Source organism: Oncorhynchus gorbuscha, linkage group LG16 (genome assembly GCF_021184085.1).
Source record: "Oncorhynchus gorbuscha isolate QuinsamMale2020 ecotype Even-year linkage group LG16, OgorEven_v1.0, whole genome shotgun sequence".
NCBI classification, from domain to species: domain Eukaryota; kingdom Metazoa; phylum Chordata; class Actinopteri; order Salmoniformes; family Salmonidae; genus Oncorhynchus; species Oncorhynchus gorbuscha.
In genome coordinates, this window is record NC_060188.1 from 79416950 (window position 1) to 79443581 (window position 26632).

Genomic DNA, 26632 nt, shown 5'->3' on the forward strand with positions numbered 1-26632 from the left:
ATCAGCGTGTTATTCAGATGGGGACACCAAATTTGAACATTGAGCTCAGGGGACTCAAAAGCTGCCCTTCCTCTCTGAGCACACAGTGAGTCACAGAGCGGGTCACTGCTACAGATCTGTATTAATCATGACATTGTTTAATTTAAGAAATGTGCATGTCTGATATTACTGTGGCTTTGAACATTGGTCACCATTATGTAACGAGGCTTGATCACCAGGTGCAGGAGTCGCGTTATGTGCCTGTCTACACCACATGCAGTGTGCAGGTCCTCCGGAAGCATCTTTTTTACCCTGACCTTAATAACGACGATAAACATACTGATCTAAACGCATGTACACAATCAGACATTCTACTGTAACTAAACATGCAGACATTTTGAGCAAGCATACATTCTAAAGACTCAGACACTCTAAACAGTAGTCATTCTGACTGAACAATGACGGTTTTATACATTCAGTTATTGTTTGTGTGGGTTTTTAACCTCTTCTATATTGCTTTCTGGAGACTGTGATATGCTTGACCCCTGAGGTGATTGATATGTCAGTCATCTGCAGGTGTGACTCATAGCAGATTGTTGGACCCCCTCCCTGCGTCATAGTGACTGACTGCACACTCACTGGTACACAGTGATAGAGAAGGGGAGGCAACACTTATTTATTGGGTGACTTTATGTCAGCTTGAGTGTAGAAAATACTTACATGAACATACTGTATATATTTCCCTACACTCTGTTGCAAGTATGTTTGTTCAAAATGGTTTACATTATCACAGTTGCATTACTCCCAGGAAGCACAACAAGGGGGATGGAAAACCATTTCACACATTAGAATAACATTGTTGAAACTGACCACAGGATCCGATGATCTGGTCGGAAACACAGCTCTGCATGATTCTGGAAGCCAGCCACTCAGAACTTGCACTTCATCTCTGTCCACTTAGTGCATTAGTCCATAATCCTGTCTCAGAGCAAGCCAATATGTTTCTTCTCTCTCTCTCACTCCACTTAATTCCTTCCTGTAATGCGAGTGGAGAAAGAGAATTATATCAAAAACATGTTAGTTAATGTGTGTTGTGCAGAGACGAGTAAGTAAGTTCCTGCTGTCAGTCCAACAGCTACAGATGTAGGATCTTAAATTGATCACCCTGTTGGAGGAGAACCTTCCTGCAATGCAGGACATTTTAAACATATAGTGTATTTGAGGTTTTAAAAGGCTTCTGTAGTTTGTAATTTCCATGTAGAAATTTCAGACTTAATTTCCCCTGCAAAAAATGCATCAACCACTACAAAAATTGAAATTAATTATAATCCACATAACAATTAAAATGTCCTGTTGCTGCAGGATTCTGGCTCAAATTAATATCCTGCACCTGTATATGGACATATACTGTACTATGACAACATAACATGATGTCAATTATATGGATTTGTGAATAGGCTCAAATCATTGTTGTGTATGATATGAATATATAGCACTGCTTTACATACATGGTAGGCAAGCTCTACTTCCTAAAGGTAGTGATAGCATTGTCTGATCTGTTGGCTCCCTGATGCTGCTGACTTAATCACCAGGGTCGTCACCTCACATCTCTGCACCGTGGCAGGACATGACAGCTACAAACCACAGCACCCCGAGGTCTCGGCTCTAGTCATATGAGGACAGAGAAATGAAACCGAGTGGGAAGAGAACACTGTTATGTAATGATTGGTTATGCTGTGCTTTGTTGTCTGTCTTAGAAACGCAGGACAGGAGCACCTCCTCTGCAGCCTAGGCAACGGCCCCAGGAACTGCATCGGAGTCCAGCTGAACAACGTCTTTCTCAAGGTGACTCTCCTTTCCTCTCCTCCCTCATCTTTCTACTCTAATCACTTTTCTCTCCTCTCATCACTCTTATTTTATTTTTCTCCACCAAAGTTATTGTTTATCTTTTTTAATGGATTTAACATGACGCTACCAATGTCCTTTAAATGTAAACACTATAAGGTCTATGTACATTTGTTGATAAAACAAAGTCCTACATTACTGACCATTTAGATAGGAATGGTCTGTCTGCAGTGCCTGAAGTCTACAGCTTCTCCAGAAAGTAAAGCACCCCTAAGGAGACAGGGACAGGGATGTTCAGTAGGGATTCCTCTTGGCTAAAGGGGTAATGTTGTTACGGTGGTAAGTTTTGCTGCGGATGTTCTATTGGCTGCTTGTAAGAAAAGGCCAGCTGTGCAGGGCCCTCTGTGGCGTCATTACCAGGCTAGCAACCGCTGACTGAGACTGTCTCTCTGCGTCCCAAATGGCACCCTATTCCCTATATAGTGTTCTACTTTTGACCAGAGGCCCTGGTCAAAAGTAGTGCACTACAAAGGGAATAGGGTGCCATTTGGGTTACAAACACTGTCTGTCCAGACCTGGAACACTCAGTGGGAGGCAGGTGAGAAAGAGGACAGGTGTGCTGCGGCCATAATGACAGTAAGGTGGGAGGGGATCCACTTCCTGTTTCTGGTGTCTATGATAACGTGGTGTGTATGGGTGTGTACTGGTAATATATATGCGGTGGCTTAGATGGGCAGGAGGCAGGAGTCATAGTATCTGATCATCAGAGCTCGTTCTGCTTATCTGTCTATGGCACAGAGAGATGTGAGACAGGCCCTGTTGACAGAGATATTGATGTCCCATGTTTGCTGTTCGCAGTCAGGGTCGGCCGGTGGTGGTGACACATGATGTCCAGTAATTGCACTCTGAAAACCAACACAGCAACAATTGTTTTAACAACAGCAGCTGCTTAAACCCCCACATACACACCACACTACGTTCTCCTGGCCTGGCCTGGTCGACAGATCATATCAGACCTTTGTGGGGCATGAGGGAGGCTGGGTTCCTACTACCCTGGCCTGGTCGGCAGATCATATCAGGCCTCTGCGGTGAGGGAGGCAGGGTTCCTACTACCCTGACCTGTTCGGCAGATCATATCAGGCCTCTGCGGTGAGGGAGGTTGGGTTCCTACTACCCTGGCCTGGTCGGCAGATCATATCAGGCCTCTGCGGGGCGGTGAGGGAGGTTGGGTTCCTACTACCCTGACCTGTTCGGCAGATCATATCAGCCCTCTGCGGGGCGGTAAGGGAGGTTGGGTTCCTACTACCCTGACCTGTTCGGCAGATCATATCAGCCCTCTGCGGGGCGGTAAGGGAGGTTGGGTTCCTACTACCCTGACCTGTTCGGCAGATCATATCAGGCCTCTGCGGTGAGGGAGGCAGGGTTCCTACTACCCTGGCCTGGTCGGCAGATCATATCAGGCCTCTGCGGTGAGGGAGGTTGGGTTCCTACTACCCTGGCCTGGTCGGCAGATCATATCAGGCCTCTGCGGTGAGGGAGGTTGGGTTCCTACTACCCTGGCCTGGTCGGCAGATCATATCAGGCCTCTGCGGTAAGGGAGGTTGGGTTCCTACTACCCTGGCCTGGTCGGCAGATCATATCAGACCTCTGCGGTGAGGGAGGCAGGGTTCCTACTACCCTGGCCTGGTCGGCAGATCATATCAGGCCTCTGCGGGGCGGTAAGGGAGGAGGTTGGTTTCCGACACCGTAGTGACGCCCATGGGGCTCTGGTCAAAAATAGTGCACTATATAGGGAATAAGGTGCCATTTTGAAGGCAGCGTTATCCTGCCAGATCAGCTTGCTTCCTCTGACGTACTGAACTGAGTGTCTGTACTGAGCTCTCTAATGCCCACTGATAGACAAGGATCTGGGAGATTACCATCCACTCAGCAGAGAGTATGACTCACTCTCTATTGCTTTTTATCCAATAGAACTAGATACTGTCAGTCAAATAAACAGTAGGTACCACCACAGTACTTCATTCAGCCTGTCATTCACCCTGGGAATTGCCGATGTTCAGAACTATGCAGCAGTACAAGACTCCAAAGGCACAGCATTGTAACAGGAGGAGCTGGTGTGTGCTTACGGACGTCATCAACTTCCATACATCTTTTTTTTCTAGGAGAATATAATCACCCTCCCTTCTCCTGTTCAATGATTTAGTGCATGCGGACGGACAAGGCTGTAGTGAGGGATGACTCAACCCTGATCATCTTATCATGGGAGAGTTGATGCTGAACTATACTTACGCTGTATATAGATGTGCTGACTGACAAAGGCGGCCATATGGCTGCTATAAGAACTGGTTAGCTGGCTTAGGTGTTTTGTTTGTTGGAATGGAATGCAATCCATTGTGTCATTGCTTAATTATGGTGTAGGTAGGTTTATAGGGAAAATACTGTATAGGTCTCAAACTCATATATGAGATATTGTGTCTCTCTGAGTAACTGATATTTGATGACAGCTAGAGCAGAAAGCATATCTTTGAGACAGTTACCATGGCAACAGACATACAGTGGTTTGAGAGGATGAGCTGTACTGAGCCTGTTGTATCAAAACAGCCACTTTACCTAGCTCAGGTCAAAATCTTAAGCGATAAAAGTCATGTTGATGTTTTGTAAAAGTAATAATACATTACTCTCATATGTTGACTAGAATGCAATTCCTCCCTGTTGTGGACAGACACCCAGTAACAGGTTTTGATGGTATATACTGTATAGGCCCTATACGTGTCCATTGTGGTACTTGAGACATATTCACAACGCTTAAGTTCAAATCCTAGGTGATATTGCATTATAAAGAAGTGATACACTGTCTTGTCATGTCAAGGCTGCTAACAAGCTGCAGTGGGCAGTGACGGTAACATTGCACCCAGACATACCCATTCTGAGGAGCGGGGGGTGACAGGGCGGTTTCATGTCATGGAAGAGATGAGGCATCACTGTTTGGCTTAGTGAAATCCAGTGTGGCCAGTCCCCCAAACCCAGGCCACCCCTGAGGGGACAGTCCATTTGTCATCCTCCTTTACACATGGCAGCCTCCACACGTATACACACATCAGCAGTGCTTTCTCACTGGGCCAATTTCAACAACAAAAAAGTATGTGATGACGTTGAATCAACGTGGAAAACTGATTGGATTTGCAAATGGTCATCAACATAAGTGAATTTTGTATTTTTTTCACCCAACTTTGAATCTAAATCCAGTGAGATGGTGACATGTTTTGAACTGTCATCTGTGCCCAGTGGGCTCTCTCTCTACAGCAAAACCAAAACCTCTACTACTGTATAAGAGTGGTATGAGATGGTGACATGTTTTGAACTGTCATCTGTGCCCAGTGGGCTCTCTCTCTACAGCAAAACCAAAAACTCTACTACTGTATAGGAGTGGTATGAGATGGTGACATGTTTTGAACTGTCATCTGTGCCCAGTGGGCTCTCTCTTTACAGCAAAACCAAAAACTCTACTACTGTATAAGAGTGGTAGTGACATGTTTTGAACTGACATCTGTGCCCATGCTCTCTCTCTACAGCAAAACCAAAAACTCTACTACTGTATAGGAGTGGTATGAGGATGGTGACATGTTTTGAACTGTCATCTACAGCAAAACCAAAAACTCTACTACTGTGTGAGATGGTGACATGTTTTGAACTGTCATCTGTGCCCAGTGGGCTCTCTCTCTACAGCAAAACCAAAAACTCTACTACTGTATAGGAGTGGTATGAGATGGTGACATGTTTTGAACTGTCATCTGTGCCCAGTGGGCTCTCTCTTTACAGCAAAACCAAAAACTCTACTACTGTATAAGAGTGGTATGAGATGGTGACATGTTTTGAACTGTCATCTGTGCCCAGTGGGCTCTCTCTCTACAGCAAAACCAAAAACTCTACTACTGTATAAGAGTGGTATGAGATGGTGACATGTTTTGAACTGTCATCTGTGCCCAGTGGGCTCTCTCTCTACAGCAAAACCAAAAACTCTACTACTGTATAAGAGTGGTATGAGATGGTGACATGTTTTGAACTGTCATCTGTGCCCAGTGGGCTCTCTCTCTACAGCAAAACCAAAAACTCTACTACTGTATAAGAGTGGTATGAGAGGTGACAAGATGTGAGACTCATGGATATACTCTAAGGGTTGATATATATTATATCTAAGTAAAGCCAATCATATATTTCCCTTTAAGCATGAAGGGATATATTACGAGAAGAGAAATGGGGTTAGTGTCATGTTAGTGTGACACTAAATTAGTGCCATGCATCAACATTTTTTAAAAACTTTTTAATGACATGCATTGGAATAATAGCCTGATGGAATCTGTCCTGAACATGCTCTGTCCTTATCCTTGTGATTTATTACCTGGCCCATCCCAACTGCAGCAGTGTGGTCATTACCGAGGCACAATCTCTAGAGAGGTGGCTGGTTGTCTCTGTTTTGGCCAGACTAGTGCATGGGTTGGGTGTGACCAGAGACCAGTGAGGGGACTCTGGAGAGCAGTGGGATGTAGGTCAGAAGCTGTGAGTCATCTTTCCCCCTTCCCTCCCCCTTACCGCCTCTGGCAAAGGCAGTCTCTCTGGAGAGAGAGGAGAGGCAAGGACGATCTGTCACTCATGTACTGTTAGCATCAAACTGGTCACTTCAGAGATCCTGCCAAAATGCCACTCTGCAGTGGACGAACAAGACACTACGACACAAGCAGCGCTGTTATTTGTCGTTCATTAGCCAGATTGGCCAGAGTGGTTGTTCATGTAGCCTAATGTGTTGTGTCTTAAAGAGACATCTCTATTGTACATGTATCCTAATGTGTTGTCTTAAAGGGACATCTCTATTGTACCTTGTAGCCTAATGTGTTGCATCTTAAAGGGACATCTCTATTGTACATGTAGCCTAATGTGTTGTCTTAAAGGGACATAATGTGTTGTGTCTTAAAGGGACATCTCTATTGTACATGTAGCCTAATGTGTTGCATTTTAAAGGGACATCTCTATTGTACATGTAGCCTAATGTGTTGTCTTAAAGGGACATAATGTGTTGTCTTAAAGGGACATCTCTATTGTACATGTAGCCTAATGTGTTGTGTCTTAAAGGGACATCTCTATTGTACATTTAGCCTAATGTGTTGTCTTAAATAGACATGTTTTGCATCTTAAAGGGACATAATGAGTTGCGTCTTAAAGGGACATAATGTGTTGCGTCTTTTAATTAAAAAAAATAAAATGTTTTACCTTTATTTAACCAGGCAAGTCAGTTATAGAACAAATTCTTAGTTTCAATGACGGCCTAGGAACAGTGGGTTATAACTGCCTGTTCATGGGCAGAACGACAGATTTGTACATTGTCAGCTCAGGGATTTGAACTTGCAACCTTTCCGTTACTAGTCCAACGCTCTAAACACTAGGCTACCCTGCCGGGACATAATGTGTTGTGTCTTAAAGGGGCATAATGTGTTGTCTTAAAGGGGCATACTGTGTTGTGTCTTATGGTACATCTCTATTGCCACCAGAAAGACATCTGTATTTGTGTTTCAGGCAGCGTGTGGGTACCTGCTCCAGCACTATGATTGGGACCTGAGCCCCTACTCACAGGACCTCCAGTACAAATGGTTGCCTGTGTCCCGGCCCACTGTCCCTCCAATGGTGAGCTTCACTGAGCTGGAGCTGGAGAGCAGTGCCACAGACCTGCCTGATGGTCCACCCTAAAGACCAAAGCATGGACACTGAGAGGCAGGTGGATAGGACGAGGAGAGGCCCCGTTGTAGCAGTGGTCCTAATGGTCTCTCAAGGACACCAGTATGTGCAGATCTTAGTTATTACCCGTCACTCGATCTTCCTGATTTAAAGATAATGTTGATATGGATCACTGTTCACATCTTGATACTGTATATTGTCCAACTGTGTCATACAGTTGAAGTCGGAAGTTTACATAGTCAAATACATTTAAACTCAGTTTTTCACAATTCCTGACATTTAATCTGAGTATAAATTCCCGTCACCACTTTATTTTAAGAATGTGAAATGTCAGAAAAATAGTAGAGAGAATGATTTATTTTGACTTTAATTTCTTTCACACATTCCCGGTGGGTCAGAAGTTTACATACACTCAATTAGTATTTGGTAGCATTGCCTTTAAATTGTTTAACTTGGGTGAATCATTTCGGGTAGCCTTCCACAAGCTTCCCACAATAAGTTGGGTGAATTTTGGCCCTCCTGATAGAGCTGGTGTAACTGAGTCAGGTTTGTAGGCCTCCTTGCTCGCACATGCTTTTTCAGTTCTGCCCACACATTTTATATAGGTTTGAGGTCAGGGCTTTGTGATGACCACTCCAATACCTTGACTTTGTTGTCCTTAAGTCTTTTTGCCACAACTTTGGAAGTATGCTTGAGGTCATTGTCCATTTGGAAGACCCATTTGCGACCAAGCTTTAACTGATGTCTTGAGGTGTTGGTTCAATATATTCACATAATTTTCCATCCTCATTATGCCATCTAGTTTGTGAAGTGCACCAGTCCCTCCTGCAGCAAAGCACCCACAACATGATGCTGCCACCCCCGTGCTTCACGGCTTGCAAGCCTCCCCCTTTTTCCTCCAAACATAACGATAGCCATTATGGCCAAACAGTTCTATTTGTGTTTCATCAGACCAGAGGACATTTCTCCAGAGAGTACAATCTTTGTCCCCATGTGCAGTTGCAAACCGTAGTCTGGCTTTTTTATGGCGGTTTTGGAGCAGTGGCTTCTTCCTTGCTGAGCGGCGTTTCAGGTTATGTCGATACAGGACTCTTTTTACTGTGGATATAGATACTTTTGTACCTGTTTGTACCTGTTTCCTCCAGCATCTTTGCTGCTGTTCTGGGATTGATCGCACCAAATTACGTTCATCTCTAGGAGACAGAACGTGTCTCCTTCCTGAGCGGTATGACGGCTGAGTGGTCCCATATTGTTTGTACAAATGAACGTGGCATCTTCAGGCGTCTGTAAATTGCTCCCAAGGATTAACCAGACTTGTGGAAGTCTACAATTTTATTTCTGAGGTCTTGGCTGATTTCTTTTGATTTTCCCATGATGTCAAGCAAAGAGGCACTGAGTTAGAAGGTATGCTGTGAATTACATCCACAGTTACACCTCCAATTGACTCAAATGATGTCAATTAGCCTATCAGAAGCTTCTAAAGCCATGACATAATTTTCTGGAATTTTCCAAGCTGTTTAAAGGCACAGTCAACTTAGTGTATGTAAACCTGCTTTGATGCACCTGTACTGACCTCGCCTTCTGGATGATAGCGGGGTGAACAGGCAGTGGCTCGGGTGGTTGTTGTCCTTGATGATCTTTATGGCCTTCCAGTGTAGGTGTAGGTGTCCTGGAGGGCAGGTAGTTTGCCCCTGGTGATGCGTTGTGCAGACCTCACTACCCTCTGGAGAGCCTTGTGGTTGTGGGCGGAGCAGTACCAGGCAGTGATACAGCCCGACAGGATGCTCTCGATTGTGCATCTGTAGAAGTTTGTGAGTGCTTTTGGTGGCAAGCTGAATTTCTTCAGCCTCCTGAGGTTGAAGAGGCGCTGCTGCGCCTTCTTCACAATGCTGTCTGTGTTGGTGGACCAATACAGTTTGTCTGTGATGTGTACACCGAGGAATTTAAAACGTACTACCCTCTCCACTACTGTCCCATCGATGTGGATAGGGGGGTACTCCCTCTGCTGTTTCCTGAAGTCCACAATCATCTCCTTAGTTTTGTTGACGTTGAGTGTGAGGTTATTTTCCTGACACCACACTCCGAGGGCCCTCACCTCCTCCCTGTAGGCCGTCTCGTCGTTGTTGGTAATCAAGCCTACCACGGTAGTGTCGTCCACAAACTTGATGATTGAGTTCGAGGCGTGCATGGCCACGCAGTCGTGGGTGAACAGGGAGTAGAGGAGAGGGCTCAGAACGCACCCTTGTGGGGCCACAGTGTTGAGGATCAGCGGGGTGGAGATGTTGTTACCTACCCTCACCACCTGGGGTTGGCGGGGGCAGTACCAAGTTGGGGGCAGTACCCAGTTGCACAAGGCGGGGTCGAGACCCTGGGTCTCGAGCTTAATGACGAGTTTGGAGGGTACTATGGTGTTAAATGCTGAGCTGTAGTCGATGAACAGCATTCTCACATAGGTATGCCTCTTGTCCAGATGGGTTAGGGCAGTGTGCAGTGTGGTTGAGATTGCATCGTCTGTGGACCTATTTGGGCGGTAAGCAAATTGGAGTGGGTATAAGGTGTCAGGTAGGGTGGAGGTGATATGATCCTTGACTAGTCTCTCAAAGCACTTCATGATGACAGAAGTGAGTGCTACGGGGCGTTAGTCGTTTAGCTCAGTTACCTTCGCTTTCTTGGGAACAGGGACAATGGTGGCCCTCTTGAAGCATGTGGGAACAGCAGACTGGGATAAGGATTGATTGAATATGTCCTTAAACACACCAGCCAGCTGGTCTGCGCATGCTCTGAGGACGCGGCTGGGGATGCCGTCTGGGCCTTCAGCCCTGCGAGGGTTAACACGTTTAAATGTTTTCTCACGTCGGCTGCAGTGAAGGAGAGTCCGCATGTTTTGGTTGCGGGCCGTGTCAGTGGCACTATATTGTCCTCAAAGTGGGCAAGAAAGTGATTTAATCTGCCTGGGAGCAAGACATCCTGGTCCGTAACAGGGCTGGTTTTCTTTTTGTAATCCGTGATTGACTGTGGACCCTGCCACATACCTCTTGTCTCTATACTTTGTCTCTATGCTGATGCTTAGCTTGTTTGATTGCCTTGCGGAGGGAATAGCTACACTGTTTGTATTCGGTCATGTTTCCGGTCTCCTTCCCTGGTTAAAAGCAGTGGTTTGCGCTTTCAGTTTCACACGAATGCTGCCATCAATCCACGGTTTCTGGTTTGGGAATGTTTTAATCGTTGCTATGGGAACGACATCTTCAATGCACTTTCTAATGAACTCTCTCACCGAATCAGCGTATTCGTCAATGTTGTTGTTGGATGCAGTACGGAACATATCCCAGTCCACGCGATGGAAGCAGTCTTGGAGCCTGGAATCAGATTGGTCGGACCAGCGTTGAACAGACCTGAGCGCGGGAGCTTCTTGTTTTGGCTTCTGTCTGGGAGCAACAAAATTGAGTCGTGGTTAGCTTTTCCCGAAAGGAGGGCGGGGTAGGGCCTTATATGCGTCGCAGAAGTTAGAATGGCAAGGATCCAAGGTTTTACCAGCCCTGGTTGCACAATCGATAAGTGAAATAATCTGTCTGTAAACAATTGTTGGAAAAGTTACTTGTGTCATGCACAAAGTAGATTTCCTAACCGACTTGGAAAAAGTATAGTTTGTTAACAAGAAATTTGTGGAGTGGTTGAAAAACTAGTTTTAATGACTCCAACCTAAGTGTATGTAAACTTCCTACTTCAACTGTATTTCTGTTCTTGAGTCCGCCTCGTAGGGGACTGTTTCCTGACTACTGCCGAGGTGTGGGGGTCTTTCTAGCGCTTTTAGCTGCCGAAGCATCACCCAGGCAGAGCCTGCTTCAGGCATAAGTTACATAAGCTGGGGCCCCTGGCCACTAGGAGGCCCCTGACCTCAATTAGCCATGTCAGCTAACACTTTTTATATTGGTAAGTTAGTTTAGCGAGTTTTCTAAACTAGTAGTAGGCTAATCATGGCCGAATACCGACTGGGAAAGCAGGGCACATGCCCAGTGGCCTTGACTTCCATTGGGCCCCCATTGATTGATCTCTGAAGCTAAATTAGTAGAATTGCATGAAATTTGTTATAAAATATTTAAAATGTCTCTCCAAGCCCCATGGCAAAATGTGTAGAACTGCAGGAAGAGAGGGGGAACACAATTATTTTTATGCAGGCTTGGTGGGGCGGCCCCGCCACCCAAATCTCGATTAGGGCCCCCAAAAGGCTAGATCTGGCCCTGTACCCAGGTATGTGCTACACTTCAGAAGCACACAGCTACCCAATGAAGAGCTCCGGGCATGTCTAAATAACTGTCGCTGTTCCCTCTGTGTCATCTGAGCTTTCTCCACTAAATCTACTGCCCAGCCTTTCTGAACTTCCTGGCTGAACAACACATTATCATCTGAAGCTGTGGAAGAACATTGCCCAAGACCTACCAGATCATGTGTTTTGTTTGTTTTTTATTAATCTTTGAGATTCTCTTTGTAATGAAAAGCACTATATAAAATAAATTATGCTGATTTTTTTTACTTTTATTTATTGTCAAGTTGCTGCAAATGATTGCAATATAGGTACATACTGCTGCCTACATTAGATGATGTTGCCCTATTTTAAGATCGTTGTTTATATGTGTGTTTATTTAACCTTGGGAAAAAACTACTGTATCACACTTTGGATGCTTTAGGACTGTCTCTATCACTGCACCGTTAGCCTGTCATATGACAGGGGTTTTAACAGTTCTGCAGCACCAGAAGTCAAGGAATGCCCTCAGATTTCAGCATTGCACCAAGGGCTGCTGAAATGTTCCCCCTCTCACTCTCACTTAGCAACCAGAAGTGCTTAGCAACGGTTTGTCCTAGCTACTCAGAGGAACCTAGCCCATGTTATTGTCTGGCTGCTTATTATCATGCAGCTCTCACCCTCACACAGACAAGACATCTTCACATTAAACCTTTTGTTTAATATATCGGAGGGAACGGACATATCTTCTGAATGGCAATGAAGTGCAAGCTGTTTTAGGAGAATGTGAATATGTCAATATCATATCTCATAATGTACATGTTTTCTGATGTATTTTTTCTGTTCAATAGTTACTCTGAAATGATAGCCATTCTAGACTACTCTTAAAGGTTAAATATTAGCACTGTATAATATATTTGAATCCCATCTTTATTAAAGATTATGATAAACTGTGAAAAGATGATTATGTATCTGATCATTACGATAGTAATTGAGCTATTTTTTCATTAGACAGATTGTGATAATATAAATCATAACTTATTTCTTCAGGTCATGTAATATCCTCTGTATTACCTGGAAACAGAATTCCATCGGATGTCATACTTTAAAAAAAATGTCATGTTCATTTTAAAAGTTCGATCAAATTTTTATTATGCATTTACTATGTACTGATATTTTGTAGGTAATAATGTTTCCAATCTGTTTTTCTGTCAATCACAAGTAGTAAATCCCTAAGAATGCAAGCTATTTGAATGTAGAAACTCTCACTTTCTTATGAAAAACACTAGCACAACAGTAGTTCAGTCTTAGTTAGTGAACAAATCTATTAAATGCAAGTTATGCTGCTTATCCTGGATGACGTTCCGATAAAGTCTACAGGACACTATTGTCCAGCGCGCTGCTACAGATGTAGGAACTTAATTTGAGCCAGTTTGCAAAAGCAGGAAAATAATCCTGCAGCAACAGGAATTTTGTATTATTTTGTGGATTTTAATTAAGATTTTGTTTGTAGGGGTTGATACATTTTTCACGAAGGGAAAATCTAGTCTGAAATTTCAAAGTGGAAATTACACACATTTCAGAAGCCTTTTTAAACCTCAAATACACTACAAGTTTTACATTTCCTGCATTTCAGGAAAGTTCTCCTTGAAAAGGGTGATCAAATTAAAATCCTACATGTGGACACTGCATAAACCTGTTGTCAGCACACATTAACACACTTTAGACATTGCTTGCACTATTACAGACAGGCTGGAGACAGAAGGTAAATAATAGCTGATTTGTGTCAATAGTAGTAATGCATGAGTCACTCTTGTTTTCCATTTAAGGTTCATGTTGAATATAAATGCAGGAAATACAAACTTGTAGTGTGTTCAAGGCTTGAAAAGGCTTATAAAGTCTAATTTTAACTTTATGTCAGACTTGATTTGCCCTAATGAAAAATGTATTACACCCTACAAAAAATGTCTGTTAATTATAATCCACATCATTATTCACATTTCCTGTTGCTAAAGGATTATTTGCCTGCTGTAGAAAACTGGGTCAAATTAAGATCCTTCATCTGTAGTATCGACATTCTGGTCTGTGTGTGTTCTGTATTTTTCCCTGTTTTGTGCAGGATAGTTAAACCCATTCCGTTTACCTTCCACAGACCGCTGTTTTGATCCTGTTGCATTAATGTAACATTGTGCACACATAGCTCTGTATTTTGATGTACACTGTAGGGCAGACTCCTACCTCCTTCTTTAACTCCTACACAGACAAAACAGAATAGCAGGCCATCTGCCTCCAGTGAGGGCACATATCTCAATACATTTCGCCTACAGAGCCCAAGGCTCATGTACTGTATTAGCACTCCGCACTGTCAACAGAAAGAATGAACACATGCATGAGAGTTCTAAGATGAGCTGCCTTTGAATGCGTACATAATATCACTCAGGTTAGAAACACACATGTCCGGCTGTAACGGAAAACATACAGAGGAGCCCTTCAAGATCAGTTTACATACAGTGCCTTGCGAAAGTATTCGGCCCCCTTGAACTTTGCGACCTTTTGCCACATTTCAGGCTTCAAATATAAAGATATAAAACTGTATTTTTTTGTGAAGAATCAACAAGTGGGACACAATCATGAAGTGGAACAACATTTATTGGATATTTCAAACTTTTGTAACAAATCAAACACTGAAAAATTGGGCGTGCAAAATTATTCAGCCGACTGGACATGAATTGGCAGCGGATGTACTCTTTTACTTTCAGTGCAGCAAACTCTCTCCAGAAGTTCAGTGAGGATCTCTGAATGATCCAATGTTGACCTAAATGACTAATAAATACAATCCACCTGTGTGTAATCAAGTCTCCGTATAAAAGCACCTGCACTGTGATAGTCTCAGAGGTCCGTTAAAAGCGCAGAGAGCATCATGAAGAACAAGGAACACACCAGGCAGGTCCGAGATACTGTTGTGATGAAGTTTAAAGCCGGATTTGGATACAAAAATATTTCCCAAGCTTTAAACATCACAAGGAGCACTGTGCAAGCGATAATATTGAAATGGAAGGAGTATCAGACCACTGCAAATCTACCAAGACCTGGCCGTCCCTCTAAACTTTCAGCTCATACAAGGAGAAGACTGATCAGAGATGCAGCCAAGAGGCCCATGATCACTCTGGATGAACTGCAGAGATCTACAGCTGAGGTGGGAGACTCTGTCCATAGGACAACAATCAGTCGTATATTGCACAAATCTGGCCTTTATGGAAGAGTGGCAAGAAGAAAGCCATTTCTTAAAGATATCCATAAAAAGTGTTGTTTATAGTTTGCCACAAGCCACCTGGGAGACACACCAAACTTGTGGAAGAAGGTGCTCTGGTCAGATGAAACCAAAATTGAACTTTTTGGCAACAATGCAAAACGTTATGTTTGGCGTAAAAGCAACACAGCTCATCACCCTGAACACACCATCCCCACTGTCAAACATGGTGGTGGCAGCATCATGGTTTGGGCCTGCTTTTCTTCAGCAGGGACAGGGAAGATGGTTAAAATTGATGGGAAGATGGATGGAGCCAAATACAGGACCATTCTGGAAGAAAACCTGATGGAGTCTGCAAAAGACCTGAGACTGGGTCAGAGATTTGTCTTCCAACAAGACAATGATCCAAAACATAAAGCAAAATCTACAATGGAATGGTTCAAAAATAAACATATCCAGGTGTTAGAATGGCCAAGTCAAAGTCCAGACCTGAATCCAATCGAGAATCTGTGGAAAGAACTGAAAACTGCTGTTCACAAATGCTCTCCATCCAACCTCACTGAGCTCGAGCTGTTTTGCAAGGAGGAATGGGGAAAAACTTCAGTCTCTCGATGTGCAAAACTGATAGAGACATACCCCAAGTGACTTACAGCTGTAATCGCAGCAAAAGGTGGCGCTACAAAGTATTAACTTAAGGGGGCTGAATAATTTTGCACGCCCCATTTTTCCGTTTTTGATTTGTTAAAAAAAGTTTGAAATATCCAATAAATGTCGTTCCACGTCATGATTGTGTCCCACTTGTTGTTGATTCTTCACAAAAAAATACAGTTTTATATCTTTATGTTTGAAGCCTGAAATGTGGCAAAAGGTCGCAAAGTTCAAGGGGGCCGAATACTTTCGCAAGGCACTGTATGTACAGACTTCTGGACACTGGAGAGAAAAACACACATAACACCACACATACACACATAAACACGTTTTTGCACCTCGAGATCCAGTGGTCGCTCTTCCTGTCTCCCTGACCTATCACCCCTTGTCCTGTCATGGTGATGAGGAAGTCATAGCCACTTAGTTTTGTTTGGCCTGTTTCTCCACCCCTGATACAGGAGGTGGACGGGGAACCAGATGTCACTACAAAGGGACAGACTCTCTTTTAATTACCATGCCTAATTAGAGTATGGTGGCTACAAGGAGCCCTGTGCCATTCAGCCTCACAGGACAACCTTTCACATGGTAATCAGATGAGGAAGAGGTCACAGGATACACCCCTGCATGGTCTGGGACTGGGTAGTATACTGACGGACACCACTCTATAATTGATCTGCTTTGTCCTTATTTGACTTTTAACATGTTGAGCATGTTCTGTCCTGCGTAGTGCTATTGATATGGAGCTGTTAGATATAGGTCATTTCGACCTATTTAGTGCAATAAACCTTATAGGACATAAAAACAACGGTCAATATACTGTATTACTTCAATACACAATGAATCAGGTTACATTCAGAGAGTAGAGTAGTACTTTATTGATCCCAAATTGGGAAATTTTTATTTTACATTTAGGGGTGGTGAGCGTGTATATTTCGACAAGGGGGTTTACAAAGCCACACCACGCCATGTCCCATTCACTCACCTGCTCCAGTAAATTAAGTAACCTCCCTCTGTGTGCTGGGAGAAGAAGTCCATCCCTCCCTCCCGACATCCCTTTGTCCAACTCTCCCTTTCTCCCTCTGAGAGGCCCAGGAGGGACCATGTCAGAGCACATCCCTCAGGGTCAGGTCAATTCCATTATCACAGATAGAATTGGCTTCCTGTGTAGCTCTGAGACTAATAACCATCTCTCTCAACACACACACACACACACACACACACACACACACACACACACACACACACACACACTCACTCACTCACTCACTCACTCACTCACTCACACTCACTCACTCACTCACACACACACACACACACACACACACACACACACACACACACACACACACACACACACACACACACACACACACACACACACACACACACACACACACACACACACACACACACACACACACACACACACACACACACACACCCCTACTCAACACACACACCTACTCAACACACACACACTCAACACACACACTTCCCCAAGCCGGACCATGTTAAATCTCTGGTCCGGTCTGTGTGCATTTGCTGAGGTATGAGGAATGGGTAACATGCTCTCACTCCTCACACTGTAGCGGGGACCATCTCCACCCTTCCATATCACTGTTCATGCTAATAGTAATGAATACTGTAAGAAGTCCATTCACCCCCACAGCTGAGTCATGTACTCTATTTACAGCCACTTGAAAGCTCATGCAGAGGTAGGCCATGTATCGTTTTGCGCACTACATGCCTACTAATGTTATGGCAGAATCTGCAATAAATCAATTACCGGCCTGAAACAACACATTTTTCACTGTCACCTCAGTGAGCACAGGAGATCATTTGGTTTTATTTTCCTGGCTTTCTTGTCACATTCCATTAGGCAGGAAGGGAGAGGGTGAGAAAGTAGAACATTAGGATTCACAGAGACAAGTGATACACCCACAAGTGGATTCATACCAATAATCTATTCAAGCTTTCAAGCAAACATGAACTGTGTTGTATTGCACAGGCAGGTAAGGAGGAGAAGGAGAGATAAACTACTATTTCCATACCCAGCACCTCTCCTATGCCATGTAAAATCAAGCCTGGTAAACACACACCGTTACATACACACCTGCTCACTCAGCTCCTTCTACTGATTGCTCCTCATTGACCCTCAGGACTGACATCTTCTGTCTCTCTCTGCACTAGCAAGCTCAGCTCAAGTACACACGCGCGCACACGTATAGACGCACACACATAGATACACACCAACACACACACCTCCTGTCTCCCTGCTGTGTGTGGTTGCCTGCATGGCTGGCTGGATCTCCAGAGCTGGCAGGAAGATGGGCAATTACTCACTGGGGTCTCTTTAATTGTGTCACTTTTCATCCCAAGATTCACAGCTCTCTCGTCTCCTCAATCAACACTAGTCGTTAATTGCAACACCATGGAACAACACTTGAACTGTGTCTTCACCTGTGGAAAAGGGAAGACAAGTAGGTTAGGTGAACCAAGGTTACAAACGTCCTGAAGAGACAATAATTCATAGTCAATCTACAAAACCTGGAAATATATATATATATTTAAACGTGGCCGAAATAGGTAGAGGATATTACCCCAAAAAATTTAAAACCTGGATAACTTTTCAAAGCAGCTTTTTAAGGTAAGAAGCAGAGTGTCAACATTTACATGACACATGCCTCTCCTCTCCTCCAGTGAGGAGGCAGGCAGCCGACCGGACGATGAGGAGTGGGCTATATCTCTGGTGACTCACTACAGGTGAGCTGACAGGCCACAGCCCTGCAGCATATCAAACAAAATGATTAATCCTTTCTCAGGAGCCAAGACACACCTGGATGACTGGCCTCTGAGCATGTGATGATGCCAGAGAGACTCTTCTCCTTCCTCCTGTGATAAAGGCTGTTTGAACTGATTACATCTAAAAGGGACAAAATGTCCTTTATTTCCCTCTTTGGAAAATCTGCATCACAATGTTAATAATATGTTGACTAATAGCTTTATTTGAAGTAATAACTCTTAACTCTGTTATGGGTATGTTTGTAATCATTAAGGACTGGGGAGTTTTTCAGGGTAAAAAAATAAACATAATGTTGCTAAGAATAGGAAAAATCTTAGAGGAAAAACAGATTCAGTCTGCTTTACACCAGACACTGGGAGAGGAAGTTTCCATCATTAACTTTGCTGATGACGCAACAGTGTCCTGATGACCGACAACAACCTGACAGCCTATAGGGAGGAGGTCAGAGACCTGGCCGTGTGGTGCCAGGACAACAACCTCTCCCTCAACATGATCAAGACAAAGAAGATGATTGTGGACTACAGGAAAAAGAGGATCAAGCACACCCCTTTCTCATCGACCGGGCTGCAGTGGAGCAGGTTGAGAGCTTCAAGTTCCTTGGTGTCCACATCACCAACAAACTAACATGGTCCAAACACACCAAGACAGTCGTGAAGAGGGCACGACAAAACCCATTCCCCCTCAGGAGACTGAAAATATTTGGCATGGGTCCAGATGCTCAAATAGTTCTACAGCTGCACCATCGAGAGCATCCTGACTGGTGGCATCACTGCTTGGTATGGCAACTGCTCGGCCTCCAACTGCAAGGCACTACAGAGGGTAGTGCGAACAGCCCAGTACATCACTGGGGCTAAGCTTCCTGCCATCCAGGACCTTTATACCAGGCGGTGTCAGAGGAAGGCTCTAAAAATTGTCAAAGACTCCAGCCACCCCAGTCATAGACGGTTCTCTCTGCTACCGCACGTCAAGCGATACCGGAGTGCCAAGTCTAGGTCCAAGGGGCTTAACATCTTCTACCCCCATGCCATAAGACTCCTGAACATCTAATCAAATTGCTGCCCAGACTATTTGCATTGCCCCCCTACTTTAATAACTCTACCTATATGTACAAATTACCTCAACTAACCGGTGCCCCCGCACATCGACTCTGTACCGGTACCTCCCTGTATATAGTCTCGCTATTGTCATTTTACTGCTTCTCTTTAATTACTTGTTACTTTTATTTATTTTTCTTATTTGTTTTTATTTGTTTAACAGCATTTTTGGTTAGGGGCTCATAAGTAAAGCATTTCACTGTTGTATTCGGCGCATGTGACTAATACCATTTGATTTGATTTGATTTGATTCCACCTTTCAGCGGGACAATAACCTAAAACGTTCCAAATCTACACTGAAGTTGCTTACCAAGAAGACAGTGAATGTTCCTGAGTGGTTGAGTTACAGTTTTGACTTAAATCTACTTGGAAATCTATGGCAAAACCTGAAAATGGTTGTAGCAATGATCTAGCAATGATCAACAACCAATTTGACAGAGATTGAAGAAATAATGGGCAATGTCGCCCATCTTCGAGACTTACACAGAAAGACACAGCTGTAATCATTGCCAAAGGTGCTTTTTCAAAGTATTGACTCAGAGGTATGAATACCTATGTAAATTAGATATTTCGGTATTACATTTTCAAAAAATGTGCTAACATTTCTAAAAATATGTTTTCACTTTGTCATTATTTGGGTATTGTATGGAGATGGCTGAGAGAAAAAAATCCAAACCATAAGTCAAGGGGTATGAATACTTTCTGAAGGCACTGTAAGTGTCTTCCTCAAGGGCACATCAACATATCTTTTGGTTGCTGGCCCAATGTTATAACTGCTAGTCTACCTGCCCCCCATTAGACATGTAAATAATAAATGGTAGTCCGATTCGGTCAGATTCTGCGGAAACAAATGTTTCTCAGAATCAGCAGGCAAATTATTTAAAAAGGAACTATGTGACAAACATACGCATCAGACTCTCCAGCCTAGTACTACTTCATAATATAATATATATCATAATAGTACTTCTAACAGAAGCCTAGTCTATAACAATGGTCATTATCATCTGATTTGGAACTGACTATACAGTTGTCAGCCTTATCCAATCAAGAATAGAAAGCATATGGCTGGCCTCATTCATAAGGGTGAAGACTACTGTGTGTTCTACTGTGTGTTCTGCTGTGTATTCTACTGTGTGGTCTGCTGTTTGGTCTGCCGTGTGTTCTACTGTGTGTTTGTTCTACTGTGTGTTTGTTCTACTTTGTGTTCTGCTGTGTGTTCTACTGTGTGTTCTACTGTGTGTTTGTTCTACTGTGTGTTTGTTCTACTGTGTGTTTGTTTTACTGTGTGTTTATTCTACTGTGTGTTCAGCTTTGTGTTTGTTCTACTGTGTGTTCTACTTTTTGTTCTACTGTGTGTTCTACTGTGTGTTCTGCGATGTGTTTGTTCTGCTCTATGTTCTACTTCATTTATACCAACGCTTCATTGTGACCTTTTAATTGGGTCAGAGGGCCCAGGAAATAAGTATCTTTATCCTGGTTGAGAAATAGGGTTTATAAACACTCACTGAGAAAGACCCAACAAAAGGCCACTTGTTTTTGTGGCCTTGCTTTTACCGTTGCTGCAGGCCAGACCAGGCCAGGGCACAGTTAAAGGGGTCAGACACGTTTCTGATGTTCCTTTCAGATCAAGGAGGTCAGTTGCCAAGCTAGTATTTGTCCTTATAAACCTCATAGTTTGTGATTATGTTAAATTAACAAAAATAATAGTTTTTATTATTTTGACTATTAATGTTATTGGTTGCCTGTTACAAACATGACTGTACCACTAACACCATGTGGCACAACATTCACACGGCTCCTTGGATATTTGCATTTTCCTTGTAAAGTGAAAGGCAGTTTGTTGCAATAGGCCTACAATGTAAATTTAAGTATAGCCAAGTATGAGTTGGAAAAAGTACCAGGGAATTTTGCTTCCTGATGGTACGATCTGAGTAGTTGGTAGCGTGGGCGAGTTAGGAATTCACGTTGAGCTGTTTGCATAATTAAGCCTTTCATGGGAAGTTTGTGGGTTACCATGATCCCTGAGTAGAATACATATTGGAGTCATGGTTAGGCAATTGCCTATTCTTCCTTCCTCAACAGTATAAATAGGCAGCATATCACCTGGAAAACTGTGAGTAACTGTCATTTCCCCACAAGGTACCATTATAGCCTAGATAGATCCACACAGAGATGGTCATGTGGTCATGAACAGCCCACTCAAACAACTTCACTATTCTTCACTTGAAATGATCACCGCATATTAATCTTCCAGATTACCCTTCATTCCAGCCAGATTAGTCTAAGAACATTATATTGCAAACGTTTATAATCTTTCAGACAAGCTGGACAGGAAGATTCCAAGAACACAGGATGAGATGTTACTATCCTTTGTGCAAGCACTTCTAAGAGTTAATGAACAGTGAGCGTGGTGAAATTTGGGGAGCGCATCGTCAGTAGTGTACCTTTGGTTCCTAGGGTGTTTCGGCCTTTCACACTATACACCCTCCCCAAAGGCGGCCAGCGACAGGGTGATCAATCCTACGCTTGCGTCCCATTCCCAATTAGTCATAGGAGTTGCCTTGTTGTTGATAGCCAACATCCCATAGTTAGTGAAAATGAAAGGACTGAATTAAGGTGATTCTGTGTAGAGGTCATCATTTCTCTCTGCTTTGTGATTACAGGTATATGCAGTAATTAAAAGTAATTATACAGCATGAAGAGAACCTCTCTTCTGAAGGCTACATTGTACCCTGAATTTGTTGTCTTCACTTGTTCTTGTATTATTTATTTAGTCTATCTTACAAACATATTGCCAGGGCATTCACATTTCCACTGAGGTGTTACCACAGCAACTTGTCTTCCTGTCAAGAACGGACATCTTTGATGCATCACCTCTCTCTTCTCTCTAAAATCCCACCAAGCCACACCCCTGTCCTATGGTCCTATTTGTTCTGTAAAGATTTGAATTTCAATCTTTCTAACAGTCAATGGATTCATCCATGGGCCTACAGCCTAAAAATGATATGAATAAGAGGCAGTGAAGGGTACAGACTAGATAAAGCTTGAACAGGAACATTGGCACCTCCACCAATATTTGGCTGCTTTTACTTTTTGTTTTTATTTGATTTTATTTCCCAATACACACATCAGTAGAGGAAGTGTCCATATCAGGGTTCCCCAACTGGTGGCCCGGAGCCAAATTTTTCTCTGGGTGGTTTTATTTGGTCCCCCAAGTTGTCTGAAGAAAAAAAAAAGGGTTTTATTTTTATTTTTATTTTTACATTAAACACTGTAAAAACACCAGGAGTTTTGAAATTATTACGTTTTAGTCTACTATTATATCTGTTTGGGATTCTTGAAGTCATTTAGCAGTCAAATTATTTGTAATTATGTTCTGACCATCTGCTCAAGAAACAAATTGTCCCATGGCTGAATCTAGTTGATGATGACTGGTCTATATGATCACCTTGTCTCTGTGTGAGTGGGTTTGAATCACACATCGCATCGTCCCTATACCTACTGCCTCACTGTCAGTCTGCCAGAACCCCTGCCGTCCCTTCCTGATCCAACACTCCCAGGTTCTCAGATGGTTGTCAGATAGTTGTCACCTATTTTTACAGCGGTTTCAGCCCACTGTGGCAGTTAGACCAACAGAGCCAGATGTGTTTCCTTTAGCAGCTTGTCGTTTCCCATGTGAAACAGAGTGCCACTCAAGGTCACAGCTAGTCCCTTCACAGGTACACACCCTACACGCACGTCTCCTTCCATTTTCATTACTCCTCAGTCGTCAGTTACCTGACTCATTCTGGGTGAGTGGGGATCATCCCGACATGGTAAATATAAACCATAAAATGATTCCCTCTGTGGGAAACTTGCAGCATAGCCCAGTAGGCCTAGCTAGTTAAGTCAAATCTCTACAAGGTTAGAGAATGATTCACCCTATTCACAGCTGAGTGGATGCAACCCAGTAATGAGGAATATAGCTCACAAATAAGAACAAATTTCAGAAAAATGTTCTCACTCACACAGCTACCAGTTTTTGTGTTCAGCCCTATTTTGGTGTTGGCTGGGTGGAACAGGTTTTTATAAATACATTTAATTGACTGCCGATAGGTACTTGTCACAGTGGGAGGTCGTTCCTTCTCTTACTAAAACAAAAGCGGCACCTGCTGTGTGCGACCTGATAGTAACGAACCTGACGTTTCTACTTGTAGAATCTCAAATCATGTCAGTGGCCAACAACTTGACTTTGAGCCAATTAGAGAGCATGAACCCCCACGTGGGGAGCCAACATGAGTGGCAATAACATCACGGTTGAATGTCATGAGCCAGTCACACTTCATATGCAATGTAGGCTATGGGATGGTAGTTAGCTAAGTGCACAGACAATGCACAAAACGAAATACTTCCTCCAAGCTAGCTAACCACTGTAGCTAGTATTGTCATTTTAATTAAATCATAAATCAGCTGCCTGTGTTAGCTGCAGAGTTAGTGCAGTGTCTTTAGCTAGCTAGCCACGTTGTGCTAGCTAGCGAATATGATAACTGGCAGTATGTGATTACAGAGAGTGAATTAAATAGTTTCATCTTGCTAGGTAGTTATCTAGCTGTGGCCATTTGGCTAATATCAACCAGAGCTTTCTACAAAATAGCAACATTAGCGCAGCTAACTAGCTAGCTTACATTGGAATCTAGACCATAAACTAAGCAACACACACAGACATGCATTGCCAAACAATGCTACTGCCACCTTCTGGTTTGGAGTATTTTAACAAGGTTGAGTGGCTGACGACTTTAAGGTCTTCGCTGTGTGAACACAAAAGAGATTGACTGCCGACAATCTGTTCAGAGGTGCTAAGTACTGTCGACAGGCAAATCCTACCGGTGTGTCTGAGCTAATATTCAATTGGAAAATATTACAACATATTTTGATTTATGTCAACTGACTGTATATGTGTCATTTAATTATTGGCCAATAGTACACACCCAGGTGTTTGATTATTCATTCCAAAGTGTTTAGCTATCTTGGCCCGCCAATCAATTAACAGTCAGGAAAGGAAATTCAATCACTTGGAAGTACCACTGTTACATTGGCAAGAGCTCCTTTGCTCCTCCCTCTCTATCACCCCTCCTGTCCACAGTCTCACCCCCAGCCTGCTAGGGAGGGGACCAGGTGCCAAAAGTCTGCACGTTGAAGTCTGCCTCCTCCCTTCTAACGTTCACTGACAGGAGAGGGAGGCTTCCTGTGTCTGGCCATTGTCGCTTTGTAGTCTAGTGAAGCATAGAAGGGAGGACACCTTAGTGCATATCAGTGCAAGTGAATACTGAGCATAATCTATCTTTGACATGATTCTAAAATAGAATGCTTAGTGCTGTAGTGATGGAGGTGCCAAGATCTTGAGCAGGGGCATAATACACTCCAAAAATCTGACGAATCACAAAGTGTGTGAGAAACTGCATTTTCCTGCATTCTAGAGCCATAATCATTAAGCTTAATTCTACGTAAAACATAGATCTGTCTATTTTTCTACATATCTAAGCATACCTCTTGAGCTGTCTGTATCCACCTGGCTGGTGGTTCTAAAAACCAAATATGCTTCTCTGCATCTCTCCTCAAATCTGGGTAAAAGATTTAAAGGAATGCGAGTCTTATTCAGTATATTTAGTTATTGCTTGCTTTTCTAAAGTCTACAAGCAGGCGTTGCAGCTACAGATTTGGATCTTAATTTGATCACTCTTTCATAACGGATCATTTTCCTACCAGAAGGAAATGCAAACTTGTTGTGTATTTGAGGATTAAAAAAGCTTCTAAAGTTTGTCATTTCCATTTTGATTTGCCCTAATGAAAAATGTATCCATTCATTATAATCTCTAATCATTTCCTGTTGCTAACCATATTTTCTGTAAGAGTGGATGTGCCATCATCAGACAGACTGCTTCGCCTTGGTTACTGTGTTCCTAGCTATTTCGAAAAACGCAAAGATAGAAAACATGACAGCTGCTGTAATATCTTAACCCCTCCCAGAAGCAGTATAGAATCCCGTCCATGGTCACGGTGAAGGCAAGGATGTCAATGTTAGAAAACGGCCAGACAGTATTATGCATATGATTCATGACACATCTCTGGGTGCTGGTTCTGTGAGTGTCTGTACTACACATTCAAGCCAGAGCATTAAAGGGCGGAGATTTCATTTTTATTTCAATTCATCTTTAATTTTATAATGTATCTGTCCAAAACATTCCACTTAATTTTATGAGTCTTTGGGTCCTAAGCACACAATATCCTGTATTTGGAAGGACATCTTTTGACACGTACAAAGATTGTATTGTAGCAGAATCAGTATTCATCAAGGTATGATTCATTTTTCCCGCTGAGATGCTGAAGCCATTTTGTAACTTCGCCACTCACCATTCACCCTTCTGAAGATACTTACCATAAGAGATAGGTGAGTCTGGTGCATGGATCTCCAGTTGCTTAGCAACAAATCAAACTTCTTCATTTCCAATATCCTGCTTATTATGGAGAAAATGGTTGTGGCGTGACCGATTGGGGTGCTGTACTGTAACCTCCTTATCCACTGAGAAAGAGAGAGAGAAAGATAAAGAGAGAGAGAGAGAGAGAGAGAGAGAGAGAGAGAGAGGGAGGGAGAGAAAGAGAGATTGAGAGAGAGAGAGAGAGAGAGAGAGAGAGAGAGAGAGAGAGAGAGAGAGAGAGAGAGAGAGAGAGAGAGAGAGAGAGAGAGAGAGAGAGAGAGAAATAGAGAGAGAGAGAGAGAGGGAGGGAGAGAAAGAGAGATTGAGAGAGAGAGAGAGAGAGAGAGAAAGAGAGAGAGAGAGAGATGATAAGGTCAAGGTACTGAGCCGTTAGTTAGAACCCACTTCCTGCCTATGACATTAGCGATTAACGTCAGTTTCCTGCTTTCCTGTGATACCTTGGCTATGAAAATAAATATCTGTATGAATAAAATATTATTGTTAAGCACCCTTAAGAGCTTCTACCCAGGAAATGCAACATTAGATGTAATACTTCCAGGAGTACAGGATCCCTCTGAAATATTTCTCATC

General features: G+C 43.2%; 1 protein-coding gene and 1 long non-coding RNA gene across 2 annotated transcripts in view; one reads left to right on the forward strand and one right to left on the reverse strand.

Annotated features, from left to right (window-relative positions):
- Window positions 1-8055, forward strand: part of LOC124000640 (putative cytochrome P450 120) — a 46167-nt gene extending 38112 nt beyond the window's left edge. The window contains exons 10-11 of the mRNA XM_046307172.1: window positions 1737-1824; window positions 7393-8055. Of these exons, the coding sequence (XP_046163128.1) occupies window positions 1737-1824; window positions 7393-7563 (259 nt within the window). The 3' untranslated portion in view covers window positions 7564-8055. The remainder of the gene's footprint in view (window positions 1-1736; window positions 1825-7392) is intronic.
- Window positions 1-26113, reverse strand: LOC124000642. Its single transcript, XR_006832647.1, has 3 exons — window positions 26002-26113; window positions 18033-18149; window positions 1-1015 (listed from the first exon to the last, which is right to left on the reverse strand). It is a non-coding gene; the product is annotated as an uncharacterized LOC124000642 (long non-coding RNA).
- Window positions 26114-26632: the final 519 nt, after the last annotated feature.